Consider the following 21,918-nt stretch of genomic DNA (forward strand, 5'->3'; position numbering starts at 1 on the left):
GTCTATGACATTGAGCAAATTATTTAACTCTCTAAGCATCATGGGGTTGGGTTTCTGCTTTTGTTCTTTGTTGACATCAGAACGAAGTCAAAAATGCAAAAATGGATGTAAATATGTCCAGCTCTGTGCCTAGTGAAAAATTAATTTTTCACTAATTCCAGAAAGCTTTGTGTGTGTGTGTGTGTGTACTATATAACAAAGCTTTCTTTTGTAAAATATATAACATATGACACACATATATAATGTTGTCTATATCATAATCATATTGTATATAGTATATATTACATAAGCTATATAAATCTCTAGTATGTGCTGTGTAATATCTAGTCTATCATGCATAAATAGATATAATAATTATACATAAACTCTATATTCAATGGCTTTTATTTTTATTAACATAAGGTCATTGACTTCTGAGGACAAATCTAAAATGATTGTTTTCCAACTCAAGTTGGAACAAAGGGTTTTCAAGAAACAAACTAAATGTTTACAAGAGACTTATCAAGGAAGGATTTGTTAATCCTAGGTCAAAACAACCACTCAGGTGACTGGAAACTGGGAGAGGAAACAGTTTCACCTCCTCCCTGGGAGCTGGGAACTTTATGTTGGATCAGCAACGCGACAATATGAGTCACAATCAACAAAAATTTCTAACTTCCCTTTCTGAATTATGAAGGTGAGTTGTACTCTGGGCTAGTGAAGGTGTGTTTGGGAGCATGTGTATGGCTGGGCTTAGGATGGACCTTGTAGAGGTGGTGGGGATGGTTGAGGGGCCTGGTTTGACCTGTGAGTGTCTCTGCTTTGTGAAATGTCAATGCACATGAGGGAGGGGGCTGAGGGGAGTTGGGGAGGTGGCAGCCATTGCAAGCTATGCCCTCACAGCACATTCCATAACCACCTGAGGAGATAATGACCACAGCATTTTTTATTGAGTGGTGACCATGGACAAGACTAGGTTGTAGGCACTTTACGTGAAGAATTCCTTTAATCCTTATAACAACCAAAAATGAAGCAGCCAGGAAGGAAATTCTACAAACTCAATTGGTCCTCTTGCCCAAGAATAGAAGGTGAAATCCATTCTTTCCATGCATTTTAGTGAATTTCGAATCCTCTCCACCTGCAGAGGCTCAGAAAGTCATTTTTTTTCCTCTGAAGGAAGTCCAGTCCAGGCTGGGGAAGCCTGTCTCTCCAGAAGGTGAGCAGGCAGCGCGCCCTTGGCAGGAGCCGTCACCCTTCCCGGACCGCACTCAGAGACCTCGCCACCCAGGATGGCTATTGTGCAAGCGCCAGGCTGCAGCCACTGCAGGCTGCTGCCCGCAAAGGGAGGGCGGGGAGGCGCATCAGCGCGCACCCGGTGAACTTGGCTCGAGCGCCTACCTCAGGGTTATCTCCGGGGTGGAGTCCACGGCTCTCCCGCCCCAGAAGCAGCGCATCGGTCACCCGACCCTGGTGCACTCGCTCACCTCGCTGACTCCATCCTCTTTCCACCACCACCACCACCCCCCCGCCCGCGTCCCGCGTCCCGCGTCCCACTTCCCTTGGGGCCTGGCCAGCCCGGGCCCACTCCGCCCTAGTCAGAGTGCTCATTGGCCACTCAGGGCCTGCCTGTCTCCATAAATACATGGTCCCGGGACTGGAGCATGGAGAGGCACAGCAGGAAACGACAGAGCCAACAGCATCCTTTTCACCCTCCTGGGCATTCCCATCTGTGGCTCCAGACCCTAGAAGTCAGACTTGCAGACCAAACCGCGGACCCACGGGGCTCCTTTCCTCTTCCAAGAGCCACCAAACCCCGGCAGCGCTCCTTCAGCCCCTGTCTCCAGCGCTACCCTGGCAGCTGCAACCGGAGGCTGCCGCATTTGCATTCTCTCCAAGGTCCCTTCTGCTCCCTGATCCTCCTCTACCCTCCTCTGTCAATCGGCTGGCCCTGAATTTCCCAGAATCGTCAAGTCCCCAGATCCCGCTAACAACTCTTAGCCTTGCCCTCCCCAGTGCTGGGTCCTCCCATGCCCCGCGTCTCCGCTGCTGCCATGAGCTCCCTCCTTGGCATGAGCCGCTCCCCTGCCGCCTTCAAGCAGGGGCTGCGCAGCCTGGGGCAGCCCCCCAGACGCATGACATCTAGGGCGTGTGCGCCCCGTCCACCGCGAGAGGTGCCCCTCTGTCCGCTGATGCCACGTGGTGAGACGCAGAACGCGGACACCCTGCCGGGTCCCACCAACTGGCCACTGCTGGGCAGTCTGCTGGAGATTCTTTGGAAAGGGGGCCTGAAGAAACAGCATGACACTCTGGTAAATATTTTGTCATGCCCCAATTCCCTTTTGCTCCCTGCCCTGCCCTGTTCTCCCAGTATCGCTTCAACCTCTCCTTAAGGCGCAAGGCCAGGGGCGCGCGGTGCGCTGGGTGCGCTCAGGTGCACTAGTGCACTGGTTAAACTGCAGGAGTCATCAGCGTTCCTGGGATTGCGGAGGATGCGCGCTTACTCCAAAGTTTCGCTCTACCCGCTGCAGGTAGAGTACCACAAGAAGTATGGCAAAATTTTTCGAATGAAGCTGGGTTCCTTCGACTCAGTGCATCTGGGCTCCCCATGCCTCTTGGAAGCGCTGTACCGCGCCGAGAGCGCGTATCCCCAGCGGCTGGAGATCAAGCCATGGAAGGCCTATCGCGACTACCGCAAGGAGGGCTACGGACTGCTGATCTTGTAAGTCCAGTGCGCAGAACGCAGACAGGTAGTTTGGTCTGAAGTGCCTGGAAGTTGGGAAGGGGCGGGAGTTAAGAGTTCCCTGGAGTGATGTATTTCTCATGCCGGACAAAACCAAAGCCCCTACTTGCAGGAAGTGCAATCCTGCGCCGCTGAATAGAATGGGTCCAGGGAAGAGGCAGCAGAGAGTACTTGCTCTCCTGCAGGTCAGCCTTCCCTCAAAAGCAATGTCACACGAATTCTGGTGTTCAGACTATTCCAGAGAATAAGGCTCTGAAGTCAGTGTGCCAGACAAATAATTTACAAACAAAAGAACCCCTTAAAATTCCCTGATGTCCTCCCCCCACCCCATAAACTCAAAAGCTGGAAATTATCCTTTTTTGTTTCCACAGTGTTCTTTTCTGGAAAGGATCTGGGGTTAAGAGCTATGTCTCTGCAAGGGTGGATAAGGACAGGTGCCAAGGTCACATTCTAGAGAAATAAAAGCCACAGTATGATGTGGTTCCTCTGGTTTTTAACTGTGGACATTTAACAAGTAGCACTTTTCTTTAACCCCATATTGTAATACCTAGAAGCTGTGTTCTTCAAGATACAGTTGTCATTGGAAACCATGATAAGACTTGGGGCTTCATAAGCTATGTGGTCAGCCTTGGGGCAAGTTCATAAGGTGTATGGACTTTTCACAACTCCAGTGACTCTGACTAGATGCTATCATTTGGAGGCAATGGCAAAATTCTAAATTTTCTCTGGTTATTATGTACAAGCTGATGAGTTGAAAACGGATTTTTTTTTTCAAACAAACCCAAGTTGCTGGCTAAGGTACATCCATGGAGTTGGCTCTTATTGGTGAAAATTGAGGCCCTCAGCCTCCCAGCCCTAGGTCCAGAAGGGCATACCCAAAGCCCTGAGCCCAACTCATCTGGGCTTCACCTTCCTGATACAGTCTTGGGCTAGGAGGAAAGGTTTCTGTTTTATCCTATAGTCAAATCAGCCCCGAATATTCTAATGCTAACATTTGGTGCATATTTCTTGGCATGATTCTCAAGGTTCATTTGCTTTCATGGTTCATGAAGTTGTACCTGGAGTTATTTCTACAATTCCCTTCTTTTCATTGGCTCTAAATATAATCCTGCTCCTCTCCCAGGGAAGGAGAAGACTGGCAGAGGGTGCGGAGTGCCTTTCAAAAGAAACTAATGAAACCAGTGGAAATTATGAAGCTGGACAACAAAATCAATGAGGTTTGCAGACTGGGGCCAGCTTTCTGGGTCTCTTGGGGACAGAGGGATGTAAATGGAGCTTCAGTTCATACCTTCAAAGTGTAGAGGGAAAAGCATGCAATCTGGACAATTCCAGGGCCTTCTCTTTTTCTCTACCTCACTCTCCATCCTTCTTTCCCCCAATCCTCATTCCTTTCTCCCCCAAACCCTTTAAAAATAATACTTAATGGTTCTCCAACCATTAGGAGCACAGACTTTGGTACTCACCAGGCTTGGATCTAAGCTCCAGACTTTCCCTCACTGGCTATGTCACTTTTCCTAAGACTCAGTTTCCCAATCTATATATAATGGATGTAACAGTTCCTACCCTACATGTTCGCTGGAAGAATTAAATGAGATAGTGCTTATAAAGGACTTAGGTAGTGACATTGAGCTGGGTTTTGCAGGATAAGTAGGATTTACAAGAAAAATAAGGTGGAGAAAAGCATTTAAGCAGAGAGAACAATCTGAAAATGCAGGGATGGGAAGAGACACCCTATGTTTAGAGAACAGCATTCAATGCACCTGAACCGAGGCTTTCCCTGGAGTGACTAGATAGGCAGGAGGCTTTGACAATGGTTTTATGCCCTGCTGAAGTATTTGGACAATATCCTTTAGCCAACAGGAGGCCAAAGGGGATTTTAAGTAATCTCTTGTTACTACTGTTACCTTTGTATGTTTGTTTTAAATTGGACTTGGACCCAGACAGAATCATATAGATGAGAGATTGCAAACTTAGAAGTGTCCAGGAGCTGGATAATTAATACAGAATAGTAAGACAGGTCCCGTAAAGAATTCAGCAAACAGAAGAGTGCATGCCCACATGCATGGATGGCTGCCACAGATCTAGCAAATTACTGCCACATGGGAACACACAGCCAGTGTCACCTTGTAATAATAACCTCATCATTACTATTTTGACAAGTAGTAGAGAATCCATACATTTATGTGAAATCTCTTGATTCTTTAGTGGTAAAAAAAAAATTCAAAATGCTTTTTAATACACTATGTGAGAACATTATACATGTCCATTGATTACATTTGCAAGCTTTAGAGTCACATGTACCTTCTTCCAGGGTCAAGCATGGCAAGTAATCAGCTAAGTGTCCGTGGGCGAGTGACTTAGCTTCCCTAAAGAGCCTCCATAGCTGCAGTGCCTCCCACCTCCCGGGCTTGCTCTGTGGGTCAGCTGAGAGCACACTCCGGGCAGTGGATGGTACTTTACAGCCGTTGTCAACTATAAGGCATTCGTCACCAAAAATATTGGTGTTTGAAACTGTCATACAGAGAGCTTATGTGACTGTCCAAGGACACTGGGCTATTTGGAGAGCACTGCATCCAGGATTTGCAGATTTGGTTCCAAGTTCAACATACTCAACAAAAACAACCAACCAAAAAAAGAGACAATTTCTTACCCAGATATGGAAGTGTGGAGTGCAGACCTCAGCACAGTCACAGCCTCACCGTCCTCAAGGTGATGTCCCTGCCAGGGACATGAGGCCAATTCCCTGCCTCATTCTGATGAGGAGAAATGCTTTTTTTTTTCTTAAATTGTCAGAATTACTTTTAGATCAAAAGTGGAATCTGAAGCTTTGGGGTGGCTTCAGGAAGGGCTCAGGAGATAACCAGGGACAAGGTGGTGTGGCCTGGCAGCTTCCCAAGGCCATCCTGTAATTAGTGCTGCTTTACAGAGACACCTGGGGCAGAGAACACAGATAGAGCAAACCCTTCAGCACCCTCAGCTTGAACCCTGTTTCCTTCCATGACTTTCACTGCGATCTCTCCCGGTTGCTCTGCAGGTGCTGGCTGATTTTATGGGAAGGATAGATGAGCTCTGTGATGAAAGAGGCTGCATGGAAGACCTGTACCGCGAGCTCAACAAATGGTCCTTTGAAAGTGAGTAGTGTCTGCAGTCTCCCTCGCTTAGTTTTGTAGGTGGTTTGGGGGATAAAATCTCACTCCAGTGACAAGCAGAGGTGGGAGGGGTCCTCTCCGGTAAGGAGACAGCCCCATCCTGAAGGAAGGGAAGGGAAAGTCCCTGGGGTATCTGCATGTGAGTGTTCCCACAGTGGAGCCAGGAGGTGCAAATGCCCTGAGGTAGAAGCATGCACACTCACAGGGTGTCTGAGAAACTTCCAGAATGCTGGTGCGAATGAGTTGTGCTGAGCAGGGTGGGGAGGCTGTGGAAACCAAAAAGACAGGAAGAAGAGGAGGCTCCGGATCACCAGAGCCAGTAGGTCCTGGGGAGAATCTGATCCTCTGTCAGGTTCAGAGGGGGAGTCGTGGAGGGTTTCCCCAAAGATGGGGACAGGCGCTCTTTCCTTAAGATTCAGCCTGGGAATTCAAGGTGGACCCCTTCTTGATGAGCTCGCTGCCCACAGGGATGCAGCAGGGGGGCTGAGGAAGGTCAGGGCTGTGGGAGAAGCCATGAGGGCTCCCTAGGCCAGCCTTGGTCAGGTGACACTCCAGGAGGTGACACTCCAGACCTGATGGAGAGCTGGGATTTACCAGGTAGAAAGTGAGGGAAGGAGGAATGTTCCAGTGTAAGGAGTGCTGCGTGGAAGGGACAGAAATGCCGCAGTCCGGCTGCAGCCGCCATCCTGACTTGTTTACAGACTCTAACACAGAAAGGCGTCCTGGAAGCTGTAGCTGTTCTGTGGAGAGGAACGCAGGAGGACAGGGGACGGGGGAGGGCAGTGGCCGCTCTGGAGGCTTTATAGATGCGACGGGACGGGACGGGAGGTTGGAGCTGAACCTAGAGCAGCCAGGAGCCACAGTAGAGTGACTTTCGCAGGGGATGGCTTTGTCAGATTTGCTGGATCCTTCTGGCTGCTGAAGGGAGGGCTCGGCAGGGATCCCCCAGGTGGGGGCTTTTGTAGACCTGTCTCCCCCTTCAGATCAACCACCTTTCAAGTTCCAGACCTGTCGTCTCAGCACCCTAGAAAGCTTTATGCAAGAAAGACATCCATAGTGTAAGGGAAAGAGGAGTAAAAGCAAAGACTGACAGAGAGACATGACGTGGATGTTTGGCAAATTGACCCCTAGAAGTACCCAGATTGAGGACTATCCAAGGCATTTAGTTGCCCACTAAAGAAAACTGGGCGGAGGTGGATTAACATTCACACCTGGATCCTGAGAAGCCTGGAGGAAGGAGGCCCTCAGCTGCGGGGGTGCAGCCCTGTGCTGAAGGCCCAGCTCCTCCTCCCCCTCCCCCCTCCCCTCCCCTCCCCCTCCCCCTCCCCCCACCTCCTCCTCCTCCAAAATGAAAGGCTGTCCTCTACTGGGGGAGTTTGGAAAGTAAGATGTGGTTGGAAACCCGTGGCTCGCACTGACCCTGCTTCTCAGCTGGAGGACTTGAGGCCAGTGGTTCACCCTCTTGACCCAGGTTGTAAATCAGGCAGCAACAGCAGTGATCCTGGATCATAAAAGAAAACAGTTAAGAAGACAATATTTAGGACAATGAGGGAAATTTTAAAATGGGCACATGGGCATATCATGGAATGGGTAATGTTCTCAGGGTATTAGTGACATTGTGGTTACATAGGAGAATGTATTTATTCTTAGAAGATATCTGCTAACTTATTTAATTTTGAAGTATCTAAAAGGTCAAAAATCACTTTCAGCACACGGGGACACACAGAGACTTAATGTATACATTGGCCCTAGGAGAAAGTCACTGTAGCAAAATGTTAACAATAACTACTTCCGAGCTCAGAGGACATAGGTATCGATTATACTAATCTTTCAATTTTTCTGTATCTAAAACTTTTGAAATGGAGTTGGAAATTTTATTTTTAAAAAGACTGTGCCTAAATAAAATAATTAAATGGGGAAAGTCAACAAAGCACTGGCTCAGGACTAGCAGGTACTGGCTGCTCAGCTGGTCCATGGCCTCCCCTTGGCCATGTGGGGCAGCAGAATCCAATAAACAGCTCAGCAACCCAGCTGAGCTGGAGGCAGAGCAGAGCTGGCCCCTGACACCACCTTTGCCTTACATCTTCAGGTGACCTTCGAGACCCAGACTAAAGGGGTGGCTCATTGTGCTGGAAACGATTTCTAGAAAGGGAGGAGAGTGCTTTCGCCCCTTTCTCTCAGACCATTTGCTTTCCCTTAATGTTCTTGGATTTCTGAGTCGTATGTTCCTTAGCAAAAACATGATTTTATGAGACACAGAATCAAGTCTTTAAGAGCCAGCTAATCATAAACGCCAGTGTGGCTGAGCTTGTGTAACAGTCACGATTATCTTAAATAATAGGTATCTGCCTCGTGTTATATGAGAAGAGATTTGGGCTCCTTCAGAAGAATGCTGGGGAAGATGCTCTGAACTTCATCGCGGCCATCAAAACAGTAAGCAGCCCTTGCATGAGGACAGCTCACAGGACAGAGTGGCCTCAAGATTCATGTGCATGGCACTGTCTCCCAACAGTGGCATATGCCAAGGCTTTATTTCAAGTTAGCTTATTTACCTTGATGTGGATAATGTATTTTAATATAGTATGTGCATAGGTGCCCATGTCATTCAGAAGCATGTTAAACCCATTATTGCTTTGTTTACGCAGGGTCATTTTAGCAAAATAGAAATTGACCTTATACCTATTTTTAGTATTCCCATTAATGTTCAGTTAAGGAAAAAAAATTTTTAAAGTGCCTGAAGTTTTTCAGATTTTAAATTTTTGAATGGTTTAGGTATGTGTGGATGCGGTCGAATTTGATTTGGAATGAATGGCCGAGCTTAGGAAATTATTTGAAATTGAAGTGAATATGAAAGTTATGGTTTTATATGTTTTTTTAATTGGGTCATAAGACCTAGCACCTTTTATTAAACACACAGCGGAAAGTCACCCCAAGATTGCTTTTGATGTTCCACGGGAGGTGGGGCGTAGGCATTGTGCCTGGGATCGGTGTGAGAGAGCAGGGCACCTTTGAATTCCGGCTTTCGGAGAGGCACAGGGTGCGGGGCTTGGAGCAACCTCCAGGGAGAGGAGAATTTGGAATGAAGAGGTGCTCCTGTTTCTCACAGATGATGAGCACGTTTGGGAGGATGATGGTCACGCCAGTTGAGCTGCACAGGAGCCTCAACACCAAGGTCTGGCAGGCCCACACGCTGGCCTGGGACACCATCTTCAAATCAGGTACGAGGGCTGCCCTTCACTTTGGGCCCACAAAGCCCCAGCTGGGGAAGGGCTGGAATGGCCTTCCTGGGTCAGCCACCTTGACCTCTCTGTGGAGTCGCCCCTCCTGATTCCTTTAAGCTTTGCAAATACACAAGTGTAGATGAATCTCAGAGAAAGACAAGAGGTGGCTTTCTACGGTCTTCTTCGGGAACTGAAAGTGGCTAAAAGCAGAGCTTTGGAGTCAGAGGTCCCTGGGTTCCCTATGCATGGCAGCTTGGCCAAAGTGCTGTCTCCGCGTCATCCTGTGTTGCCTGGTCTCTTAAATGAGCAAACAATGGTAAAACCTACCTGCATGAGCCGTTCTAAGCCCGACACAGAGGACACGAAGACCTAGCGTGTCACAGTACCTCAGTGGGTAGGGCTTTGCCATTTCTGCTACACGATGGAGGGAATATTTGGTGCTAGGTTCACACGCACACATTTCATCCTTATAACTAACCTCCATGGTAGGTCCTTTATGAGTTCCAACTGATGTGCCTGAGACACTTCCCAAGACTACATGTGAGGTTCTGGCAAAACCAGAGTTTGGAGCTGGGCAGAAGGGCTTCAGGACTCAAGCTCTCTACTCATTTGTGACCCCTGTCACTGAGCTCATCGTCACTGTTAGTCTGGGGCTGCTTGCACACTGTATCAAAGGGAGGGAGACCGGTACCTAGGATGTATTCTATGTTTTCCATTATTACCAACAGGCACAGGCACTATATTTTCATGTATGGGGTCTGTAGGTACGTGTGTGTGTGTATGTGTGTGTATGTGTGTGTGTGTGTGTGTTTAGTAATATTGGGTCTAAAATTCTGATTCTGAATAGGAACCCGCTCACACTTCCTCATCTGCTGATCCCTCCTGGGTTCTGAGCTCTTGCTGTTCAAAATATGGCCACAGAACAGCAGCATCTGCATCATGGCCACCTGTGAGAAATGCAGACTTCCAGGCCCCCACCCCTGATTTGGGTCTGAGTTTGAAGAAAGTGCCCGAGGCATCTTGAGGCACCTTGCTTATGTGGGCATTGAGATATTCTCGCCAGCCTCACAGGAAGGCAGTACGAGCTTATTTAGCAAATTTCCAGCATGAAAAGACTTTCCAGATTTTGCAAGGATTTGTTCTGAGATTCCCTCGGGTTCTTTCCTCATCCTAATATTAAACTGTCTTTTTTTTTTCCCTCTCTCTTCTCTAATAGTCAAGTCCTGTGTCAACAGCCGGCTGGAGAAATACTCTCAACAGCCTGGTGCTGATTTCCTCTGTGATATTTACCAGCACAGTCAGCTTTCTAGGAAGGAACTCTATGCGGCTGTCACAGAGCTCCAGCTGGCTGCTGTAGAAACGGTAAGGAGGGGCCAGTCTGCCAAATGCACAGTCTGTGCAGGTGTTTTCCTCAAGAATTTGAGGTAGTCTTTCAACTCACTCCTTCCACCAAGATTAACTGAGCATCAGCTTAGCGAAGCTCCAAAGTCTTGCACTTGATGGTGCAGGGAGACGAAAGGTATAGCTGCGAGCATATGGCGGAGACGTCATTGCTTCAGTGACAGAAATCAGAATAGGATCTGGTCATGGCCATGACAAACATGCAAACTACTACAGGGATTTGGAAGCAGTAAAGTTTTTTAAGGTTGGATTATTTTAGGTCATTGCATATGTTACTCCAAAGTGCTTGCCCGTGGCAGGTGATATGTATTGTAAAAATATTGAAATACCATGCTCTAGGCCAATAATGCTTTTCCTGCTTGGAAGTTTGGACATAGTTAGTTTGAGACAGTATGATTCTAATTGAAATAAGCAGGTTTATTTCAATCCAGGATGGCTTACACTCATAGTAGATACTCCATATAGTCCAATTCCAAATGCAAATACTGGCAAATGCACATAGGTGTGTTTAGTTGTCTTTGAGTCAATATTCGAGCCATCATGAGAGTGATGCATATTGATATTCCCCATAAATCCAACAGTGCACACACCTTAAAGTGTCTCAGAAGGCAAGTCAGCTTGCTGATTTTCCCATTTTCTTTTTTCCTAGTGTTTCTTGTGCACAGAAAGAGGAGGGTTTTCTCCATCCAGAGGTCACATCCTCTTTTCTCCTCTGCCCGAGTGGCTGATACAGGCAAAAATTCATTGTATCTCATTTTCCTATTGAATCGTAAACCCTAAAAGGTTTCTTAGAGTGATAGAACTAAAATTTCCATTTCTTTTTATTTTTTTCAACTGTTAAGCTCTGTAAGGGCAATGACTGAGTGCACTCCTGTACAGAACAGAGCCTGGCGTGTGCTAGGTGGCCAGTAAATGCTTAAGGAATAAATGAAAGAAACCAGGTTTTATAGAGTGTCTTCTGTGTGCCAGGGACCATTGCGGGTCCTTGAGAGACCATCATGAACCAGAGGCAAAGTCCTATGCCTCAGGGAACACATATGCTGGTGGGAAGACAGACAGCAGACATGCAATCAAACAGATACGATCATTTCAATTAGTGTCATGTGCCACAGAGGAAGTCATCAGAAGGATATTGAGAGATGGGAGTGGGGCTAGGGGTCCCTCTCTGAGGAAATAATACCAGAGTTGATTCTGGAATGAAGGGAAGGATCCAGCTATGTGGAAACCTGGTGAAAGAGCACTTCAGGGAGGGAAGGATAGCACATGCAAAGGCCCTGTGGAGGACAGAGGGTTGAAGCTAGAGAATGAGCAAATGTGATAGGAGTTGAAACTGGAGGTTGCAAGGCCTCGTGAGCCTTGGTAAGGCCTTTGTGTTTCATTACGCCCATAAGGAGAAGCTCTTGGAACATTTTAGGCAAAGGAGTCAGTCACCTGTCCAATTTCTGTTTTGACAAGCGGACTCTGGCTGGTGGGTGGAGAAGGAACTTAGTGCAGGGAGAGTAGAAGCAGGCCAGTTAAGGAGATGGGTCTCCTCCCGAGGTCAAGCCGGGATAGCCTGTGCCCTTGAGGTTTCCCAGACCACTTCCCCTCCAACCGGCCCCTGCGTCTTTCTTAACATGCTCAGTTGGTCTCACATGGCACCTCTTCTGGGAGCTCCATTTGGTACTTGTGGTGAAGAGCTGACTGATATGGTTATACACAATCTCCATTTCTTTTTTAGTCTCAGCTGTTCTGAAAGTCGCTTTTGGAGAATCAGAAAACTTTGAGTGCCTCTAATTTGGTGGCTACACCCTCTTCCTGTTTTGTAAATTGGACTCTTATAATAATGCCACCATGGGTTTATTTGCAGCTGAGGCCACCGGTCCTTTGACATGCAGAAGCCTACTTTGGAGGCATCTTCTTCCAAAAATAATAAATAGCCATGGGCTCTGAGTTGCCTTGCACTTTGCTCATCTAAGTGAGTGGCAGATGGCACTTGGCGACAGCGTCTTCGAGTCTGCGGAGGGAAGGACACTGTGACCATTTTTAGGGGACTATTTAACTTAAATTAGCTAAGGCCTAAAAAACAAACATGTGTGCCCACTGGTGGTGGCTATTATGTAGCTAAAAGCTGTAATGGCTGGTTGCACCAATGTGCCCAAGGAGGTCCTAGAATGGGCCAAGGGGACCAGGTCCTCCTGTACCCTCAGCTCAGCGCTAGCATTTCCTCTTTGCTGTTGGCATCCCCCTATGAGGGTTCTTTGCATGTGGCTGAAACTTTGAGAATGCCTTTTCATTTCCATGGTAATTTCCCAGGGTGTGGCCCAAAGAACTTTAAAGTTTCAAAAATACTCACTTCTTGTGCATTTGCTCTGCAAAAAAAAAAAAAAAATAGAAATTTAAGCCTCTTAGGAGGAGCACTTCAAGGATCTCCGACCTGCTCTCTTTACTCAATTTTTACATCAATTTATTTTTTACCTTAAGCAATTTTAGTTAAACTTTTTAATGTTAAGATCATCATAGATTCACATTTGGTTCTAAGAAAAAGAATAGAGATTCATTCCTTGTATCCTTCATCCAGTGTCCCCCAGGGGTAACATCCTGCCTAACAATAAAACATCATTACAACCTACACGTCAGCACTGATATAATCTACCAACTTATTCTCATTCCACCAGTTTGATATACATTTATCTGTGTTTAAGCAATTATTGGATCCAACTATATTCTAAATGTCCTGATGCAGCTGGTTATTTAAAGGATTCTATTTGATTCCCTCAGCAAGTAAGCTATCCTGAATTGATACGTTTCACAAAATAAATCTGACTTTTCAAATATTGGGTTTGTTTAGGGCACAGCAAATAAGACCATGTGAAAAAAATCACTAACATATTTGCAAAGCAAGGCAGTAGGTATCACCTTTGTTTAGCTCGTAGTAGTTTAAGGCAGTTTATTTACAGAAATTCAGGTTTGTATCTGTTTGGGTTTCAGACAGCAAACAGCTTGATGTGGATTCTCTACAATTTATCCCGTAATCCCCAAGTGCAACAAAAACTTCTTAAGGAAATTCAAAGTGTGTTGCCTGAGAATCAAACACCACGGGCTGGAGATCTGCAGAATATGCCATATTTAAAGGCCTGTCTGAAAGAATCTATGAGGTATGAATAAGCCAATATAATTATGTTGGAATACTGTTCTCTTAAATACTTAACAAAGGTAGCCCTCTCATAGATAGCTATCCTTGATGATTATAAACATTTCTCAAACTTGGAAGAAGAGTCTTTGGACCACATTTCTTTTCTGTTACATATTCCCTAAGTCATTAGGGCAAATGCCATTAAAATCTGAATGTCAGTCCTCCCCTTTAAAGGAATGACCACATCAATAGATGCTCTGAACACTGAAGAAGACCAGGGCATGTCTGCAGATCCTGAGGCGATTCCTTGGCAAGAGACCACGATATTACTAACAAGACACATTCACCTTCATTTCTGAGCTCCTCATATAAAATGTTCTTTGAAAATTCTTTTTACCTACTTTCTGGAAATCAAAACTCACAACATCTTCAAAGTAGAAGGAAATATTATGAAAAGAATGGTAGATGGGAGAAATATAGAACAAACATCAGACTTCAGGGTGAAACACAAAAAACCTACACAGTGGAGTCTGGAATGAGACAGGAAAACCACTGTTAGCAGTTACTGGTTAGCCTGGCACTAGGGATTGTGCCAATACAATATGACAAGAAAAAGCAACAAGGGAGATGAATATTTGGAAGACAGGACTTTATGAGGGGCTACCCCAGTTTTGAACATGTACTTAATCTGATCTCCATTCTCACTGACATTTTGAACAGAATTTGGTCAGTGGCCACCTTTACAATTGATTTTCTGTTTTCAGGCTTACCCCAAGTGTACCATTTACAACTCGGACTCTTGACAAGGCAACAGTCCTGGGTGACTATGTTTTACCCAAAGGAGTAAGTAGAACTTGTGTATTCTGTACCTTACAAAACTTTGAAAGATATGCTTTCCAAACATTCAACAGATCTCTCTGAAACTTTTTGCCAAGACAGCATTTGGGAAATCCACAGCAGGAAGCATTATAATTCGCATTTATGTAGCACAGAATTAGGGAGCATGCCTATGGAAATAGAGACCTGAATCTAATTCCACTTTTATCTGTGTGTTCTTGAGTGAGTCACATAACATCTGTGACCCTCAACTTCCTCATCTGTAAAATGGGGAGAAAATAGAATCTGCCATATGGGGTTGTTCCAAGAATAGGAAGTAAAAACACTGAATTTCTGTGCCTATTTATTACTTGGCACATTTTAAGCATGTGTAAAGATCATCACTTTTATAATTTTTGCCATTAAAACATTCTTTTCTGATTATTTAAAATGCTGGGTCCCTCCCCCCATGTTTTTAGACAGTGCTGATGCTGAATACCCAGGTGCTGGGGTCCAATGAAGACAATTTTGAGGATTCAAGTCAGTTTAGACCTGAACGTTGGCTTCAGGAGAAGAAAAAGATTAATCCTTTTGCACATCTTCCATTTGGCCTTGGGAAAAGGATGTGCATTGGCCGCCGTTTGGCTGAGCTCCAACTCCACTTAGCTGTCTGCTGGGTAAGTTCCTTGCTGGATCTCTGCAGCCATGTGACTCCACAGGCAGGAGAAAGGAAGGGTAATTCTGCTTTTTTGTACACGTGTGTTCTAGATCGTCCGCAAATATGACATCGTGGCCACAGACAAGGAGCCTGTTGAGATGCTGCACCTGGGTATCCTGGTGCCCAGCCGGCAGCTCCCCATTGCATTCTGCCAGCGATAAGAACTCAGGTGAGCATCTGGGCATCCGTGCTCTCTGCAAGGTGCTGCAAATGACCAAGCTGAGCCCTGAAGTCAGCCTGGCTTGGGTTTGAGTTCTGCCCACCACTGACTCACAGGGCAATTTGGAGCAGTTACTTAAGCCCTAGCCCTCTCCCTCTGTTTCCTTCCCCACCCAACCCCCCTTTTTTTAAATTTGAGAGTGGGGACCAGAATAGTACCTGTGGCAGAAAATTGATATGAATACAAAAATCTTAGCTCAGACAGACCTGGATGTCAAATAAGTGCTCAGTGAATGCTAGCTGCTCTTAACAGTTTCTATGTAAGAATAGCAGAGGTTGACCAGCTGTTTCTCTAACAAAGGCCAATTGGCAAATATTTTAGGATCTGTGGGCTGTGGAGTCTCTGCCACATCTACTTAAGGTTATCTTGAAAAATGCAGGCAGCCACAGAGGACCATAATGAATGGCTATTGTATTCCCTTCCTATTGCTGCCCTAACAAATTACTAAAATTTAGTGGGTTAAAGAACACAGATTTATCATGTTACAGTTCTGTGGGTCAGAAGTCCAATGCGGCTCTGACTAGGCTAAAATCAAAGTGTCCACAAGGCCCTATTCCTTTCTGGCGGTTCCAGAGGAGAATTCATTCCCTGCTTATGTGGGTTATTGGCAGAATTTGGTTCCTTATGGCTACAGGACTGAGGTCCCCACTTGATTGCTACTTTGGCTGAAGGCCGTGCCCAACTTTTAGAGCCTGGTCGTGTTCCTCCAGCCATCTCAAAGCCAGCAGCTGAGTCCCTCTCATGTTCCTATGACCCAGCTCTCAGACAAGCTATTAACCAAGATGGTCTACCCATCTTAGGATCCTTAATCACCTCTGCAAAGTCTCTTTTGTCATGTAAGGTAACAATCACCCATCTAGAGATGGGAGTTCTGATGTATTTAGATGGCCATTATTCTGCTAAAAAGGCAGTGTTCCAAAAAAACTTTATGGAAATAGGAAAGCTGCCTTTGGCCCTCAGGTCTTAGCTTATGCTGTGTAGAGCCATGTAGTGTCAATGTAGGTACTTGTAGCCTGTGTTAAGTGCAATGCAACACTTTTACACTGCCACGTGCCATTCGGTACCACTTCTGTCAGTGGAGGAGTTCTCTCCTGTCCTCTTTACAACTTTTGCCAGGTCTGTTTACTGGATTATCTTCTTTCAATTAACTTGGACTTTGTCACTTTAGCCTTGTCCTGAGAGCAGTCACTTCCTTAATGAATTGATGAGTTTGTAAGCCTCAAACTCAAGTTAGGAGCTTTCTCTTAATACATTAAAATGAATTCAGAACTCTCACAGGGACCACAAGTCAGCCTGGAGACCCCAGCATCGTCTGCTGTGGAATCACGGCTCCTGAAGCAGGCAGCCTTATGGAATCACCCCCCCCCAGCACTCAAACCCACTCTATCACCTGACTTTTCAGTAGCATCCCTGGCCTTTGCCTAGAACCAGTGGTCATTTCCAGCTGCAAAAGTGAAGGGCATCTGCTGGTGGGGAGATCACTTAGAGAGATGTGTAATTACAAATAAAGTTTCTGAATAAGGTCCAAATGAATATTTTATTATTCCTCCCCCAAGTTCTGGTACCACTAGGCAATTCATCAAACTCTGAGCACCCAAACCAACAGAGTTAAACAAAGTAGGGCATCGGAGGAATTCCAGCTTGATCACAAGACCCCCAGTCTACAGCAAGGACAGCACATTCATGGTGGCAAGCCATACCTTGGGCCAGAGTCCTTGACAGTTTGAGTTCTAGTATTTATTTTTGCTAGTAATCTATCTCTTTGTAATTCATTCTTTGTATTTGGGGTATCATTTATTTTCCATATTTTTTTTCCTACCAGGATCAAGAAGAGCAATTTTTTAGCTTCCTGCAAGAATGGTGCTTGGGCTTCTGCATCCCTGGAAAGCCAACAGCAGAGCAGCAGCAGCTCATGAAGAATGTTTAAGCCCTGGTGTCTCTCCTCTCCCCCTGCCACTTGTTCTAGAACTGTACTGTCTGTTTAGATGAAGCCACTTACTAAGAGTAAGTCCAACCCAGGGAAGTGAGTTGAGTGCTGGGACACCAGGCTCTCCAGGGTTCACCCCTGCTTACACTTTTCCAAGGTCCCCACAAGCCTGTTTTCTCTTGTATCCTCCATGGCATGAAGGGTGCTGAGCACTTGCCAGTCAGTCAGGTGAGGTTGCCAGGTGTTTCTGCACCTGCCCTGCCAGACCCACTGCCAATTCTCCAGAGTAAGCTCATGGTTCTCAGTGAAAGGTGTAAGGTGTCTGTCTTATATCGGGGTGATACTGATAATCCACTTGCTGTCTTTCTGTTTCATGAATACCTGCTTAATAATGTTAGCAAAGCTGAATGTTGGTTAAAGCAACCAGGTCCTCACAAAACTGTGTTTTCCTGCATTCAGTGGAAATATTGGAAAATTAGAGAATATTTCTGTTTTAAGAGGTAGTTTAAGTCAGAACTTCTTATACAAGAATATCTTAATGATTTAATATGACATCATTTACTCAAAGAGCCCTGAAATGTTTTATTTCATTAATGTATTTACTCTATGGCAGTGGACCATAGAATGGATGGGTCAAGAGTTTGTAGTATGACCGCAGAGGTACATCCTGGGGTGTGTGTGTGTGTGTGTGTGTGATTCTTTCTAGTGGTAATATGTGGTGCTTAATTTAGGATCTGTAGTGCGGGGTGATGTACTGAAGTTCAGTTACAGCTTCAAAATACTCATTGTGACTTTAATAAAATGATTTCTCTGCCTTGATCTTCCCATCTACCTAATGGGGCAATAGGAAGGTATGCATTCCTTAAAGATTATGGAACATCTGTTATGTGAACTAAACTTCTTTGGAAAAATACTATTTCATAAATGCAAAGTGCATAGAGGTTCGTGCCTTACATATAAGACTTTTAAAGCTGTTTACATATGGTTTATTTGAGCATGTTTTCACTACTGCTTTTCCTAAAAGCATACTGTATTTTTGTGTATATTTGGTAGATATTTCCTTTTCGAGGTTATATTTTTAGAACATTTTGGAAGTGTTATGTCTTTGTATTTGAATACATATGTCCATATTGCTAAAATGAGTCTATGCTTTCTTGGTACTATGAAATTATTTTTGGAACTATAAATCCACATGTGTTATCAGATTTCATCTGCATATCTTTGAATACTTTGAAAGCAAAAATAAAAGTTTTTAAATACTCAAGACATTTTTCCTCTTCATTGCATCTATCATCTCAAAATTTTAAAAATTCAATCTTTGTCTTACTGGTATGAAATTTTCGTATGTGGCCATTTTACAAGCCTTATATCACAAATCTACCCTCACCAAAATCTAGACTTTGATAGCAATTTTACTGAAAGATGGTTCTTTGAATCTCAAAGAAATTTTCCAATTTTTGCTGCTCACAGATTTTTTGAGGTCATGTACTTCTGTCCTCAGCACCATCCCCACCAACTGGCTGCACCACTAGGATCTCTCACCTGGGCCACTCATGCAACACCAGATCCCCACCCACCCTTCTCCCCTCCCTCCATCCCCTTCACACTTGCCTCACTGGTCTTCTCCAAACCCAGACCTGACCACATCTCGGGCTGCTTTATGGCTTCCTGCTGCTCTAACATCAAGATCCAATTCTGCAAGCCTCAATTCCATGCCCTGCAAAATATGCCCCACACCACCGCGGCCTCAGCCCACATCATCCACCAGCCATGCCTCGGGACTCCAGCCACACGGGCTTTTGTGAGTTTCTTCTATTCCTCCAAAGCTTTCCTCCCACGAGTGCTCTCACTGCCGTCTTCCTCCTGGCACACTCTCCCTTCCTGCCCCATTTCCATGCACCCTGTGGAGCTGAGCTTCCCCCAGGAAGTTTTCCTCAATGACCTACATCCCACAGGAGCTGACCGTAGAGCAGCATTCCCTGGGCAGTGATTCCTGGGCACACCTTGAGGCAGTGGGGCCAGCAGGAAGGGGAAGGGAGGGAGCCAACAAGGGCGGGACTTCAGGTGTTCCAGCCTTGGCTGGAGCTGCAGGGAGTTCTGGAGGGTACGTAGCAGCATGATCTGCTCTCAGGACCAGGGAGCGGGCCTTTCACAATTCTGCAATGGTGGAGCTTTAACTCCAGGTATGTCTGGCTCTTTGTGCATCCAGAAAGAAAGCACTAAAGCCAAAGTAGTCTTTGAAGAGCAGCACCAAGAACAGAGTTTGCAGAAGCCAGGGAAGGGCACACAGTGGGCAAAAGGGCTGAAAGGGTCCAGGTGCAGCAGAGAAGGTGCCTGCTGCCCCCAATTCCCTGTGCAGCTCTCCAAGAGTAGACCCTGATACCAACAGGGTTGTGATCATGTTAATAATATCATCAGCTCTGCCTGCCCCAGCACTGCTGAGCACCTACTGCTTAAGACGACATCACTCTGCACAGTGTTTAGGACAATGCTTCTCATGTCGCACCTGAGAAACAGGCTCAGAGAAGGTCAGTAACCTGTTGAGGATCATCAGAGAGTGCATAGAGGAACCAGAATCCCAGCAAAGGTGGAGAGGATCTGGGCCCTATCAAAGACACACCATGAACTTGTCCTTCACAACATGCCACACAACAAGCTTATATGCATTTGTGTGATTATTTGATTGACACTTGCCATCCCCACTCCCCACCCCCCATACACACACTATAATATAAAGTGCAGTGAAAGAAGGCACAGGCTTATTTTGGTTTGCCATTGTATCTGTGATGCGTGGTGTTTGGCCCATGATAGATATCCACTGTCAACCTTGTCCCCCCCCCCGCAATGTCTATAACAGCCCTTTCTGATGACAGAGAGAGCTGTATGAATTTCCAAAGGTCATACACCTGTTGCTATGTGGCTGACCCAGGACTCGTGCCAGAGGTAAATGTCCTCCGAGTTCTGACAGATCAGTGTACAACTTAATGCTTGTCGCAGGGTAATTCAGAGCTACTACCATTGACACCTGCACACGGCTGCTCGTCACATCTTCTCCAGCCCCATTCCGCCACCAGGAAGCCTCAACTAGCTTGAACCAAAGTCCCTGGTTGAGATCACAGTCCACTCAGCTTTGTGATGCCCAAATAATTTTTTGAGAGACTAGGGAAAAAAATAGAAGAAAAAGAAGGGAGGCGGGAAGGAGAAACTTGAGAGCTCCAGGGACTTCCTAGATGTTTGTGACTAGACTCTACAGACTGTCACTGCTTCCTGGGTGCAGAGAACTCTTTGTGGGGAAGCTACACCTAAGCAGGTGACGGAGTGCGATGAGCTCTCTGCACAGGTGACCCACGCACATCCCACCACTTGCCCTTGAAGTGGAGGGCCCACCATGGGGTGACCTGCACAGGTGATTCCCACAGCCACAGCCCAGTGAGAGCAGACAGACGGGAGGTGTGGCCTGTCCTGCCTCATTTCTCATGCATGTCCCTAAGCATGAGCATCTTGCTGCCCTGTGTGCGGTTCCAGGATTTAAGGATGAGCATTTTTCTGCAACATAGCCCGAGACCTAAACCAGCTACTTCACCCCCTCGTCCAGTAAAGGAGCAGAACCTTCCTCCTGCTGCTGGGACAATGCCCTGTCCAGGTAATGTCAGTCTGTGAAGGCTATCCTAAGTCTAAGGAAGTTTTCCACTGCTTGGTCAACTTTCAAACCTAAATCCCCAATGTTCCTTTACTCAAATGAAACTCACCAGAGTTCCACTCTCTGTTACCTGCATGCTGGTACAGCAGGGAGAACATGGATTTAAAGTCCACCTACCTGGGTTTCCATAATAGAAGACTCTTTTCCTAGTTGTGTGACATGAGGACTTCACTTAACCTCTCTGAGCCTCAGCTACTAAACGGAGGCTAACATATCTCATGAATAAGTATTCTCATGAGGTTTAGAACTTTTGAACTTTACCTTTCTCAGTGCTTGACACAGAGCAGGGAGGGCAGCAAAGGCACAAAAGTGAGCAGACCCCTTTGTGGGACAGAGCACCCTTTGTGGGAGGGAGTACCCATCAGGGCGGGTATTCTGGGCCCACATAGGGAAAACAGATCAACATCTGGACATGATCCACCCTCGGGTTCTGACCAGAGGGGCACTGAAGCTTTGCTTTCTATTTAGAGTTTTTATGGGAATAATTGAGAATCACCGGAGAAGTTAAAAGAAACTTTCCCCACCAACTCCGTAGCCTCCCACGTTAGCCTGTGTGCTAAACACTGGAAACCACCGACCCACAGGTGACCTGGGGACATGTTCTATGTCTCAAACATGGCTGCCAAATAGGGATTTTTTTTTCTCTGAATTCCATGAAACCCTTCCACTTCCAGCTGTTGACATTCTGTCAAGAAAAATCTCTTCTTCTCCTTAATTTGTCTGCATCGACCCGGGCTTATTGGATGCATCTCTTTGAATGGGTGATAGTGTTTCACTAGGATTCATTTTGATGCTCAGGAACCTCTTCAAATAGGCTTCTGCGTTTCCTTGACATGTTGCCATCATTGCTGAGCACTTCCTGACTTTCTAGAACAAGAAGACAATCCAAGCTGATCTTGTGCCGCACCCACCCAGTCCAGGAACCACCTGTT

At 46.0% G+C, this 21,918-nt stretch overlaps 1 protein-coding gene and 1 long non-coding RNA gene across 2 annotated transcripts in view; one reads left to right on the forward strand and one right to left on the reverse strand.

Moving 5' to 3' along the window:
- Positions 1–1,622: 1,622 nt before the first annotated feature.
- Positions 1,623–18,550, forward strand: LOC124085749 (1,25-dihydroxyvitamin D(3) 24-hydroxylase, mitochondrial). The gene is made up of 12 exons (XM_046433682.2): positions 1,623–2,288; positions 2,508–2,698; positions 3,843–3,936; positions 5,754–5,850; positions 8,210–8,301; positions 8,975–9,086; positions 10,306–10,451; positions 13,461–13,627; positions 14,370–14,448; positions 14,901–15,098; positions 15,190–15,308; positions 17,182–18,550. Exons 1-11 carry the CDS (start codon positions 2,007–2,009, stop codon positions 15,298–15,300), a joined length of 1,569 nt encoding a protein of 522 aa, XP_046289638.1. The 5' UTR covers positions 1,623–2,006; the 3' UTR covers positions 15,301–15,308; positions 17,182–18,550.
- Positions 7,287–21,918, reverse strand: part of LOC124085750 (uncharacterized) — a 38,666-nt gene continuing 24,034 nt past the window's right edge. Inside the window, exon 3 of the long non-coding RNA XR_009225810.1 lies at positions 7,287–7,369. This is a non-coding gene — a long non-coding RNA (uncharacterized LOC124085750). The remainder of the gene's footprint in view (positions 7,370–21,918) is intronic.

Source organism: Marmota monax, unplaced genomic scaffold, assembly GCF_021218885.2.
Source record: "Marmota monax isolate L192 unplaced genomic scaffold, Marmota_monax_Labrador192_F-V1.1 WCK01_AAM20220418_F8-fsc00014, whole genome shotgun sequence".
Lineage (NCBI taxonomy): Eukaryota > Metazoa > Chordata > Mammalia > Rodentia > Sciuridae > Marmota > Marmota monax.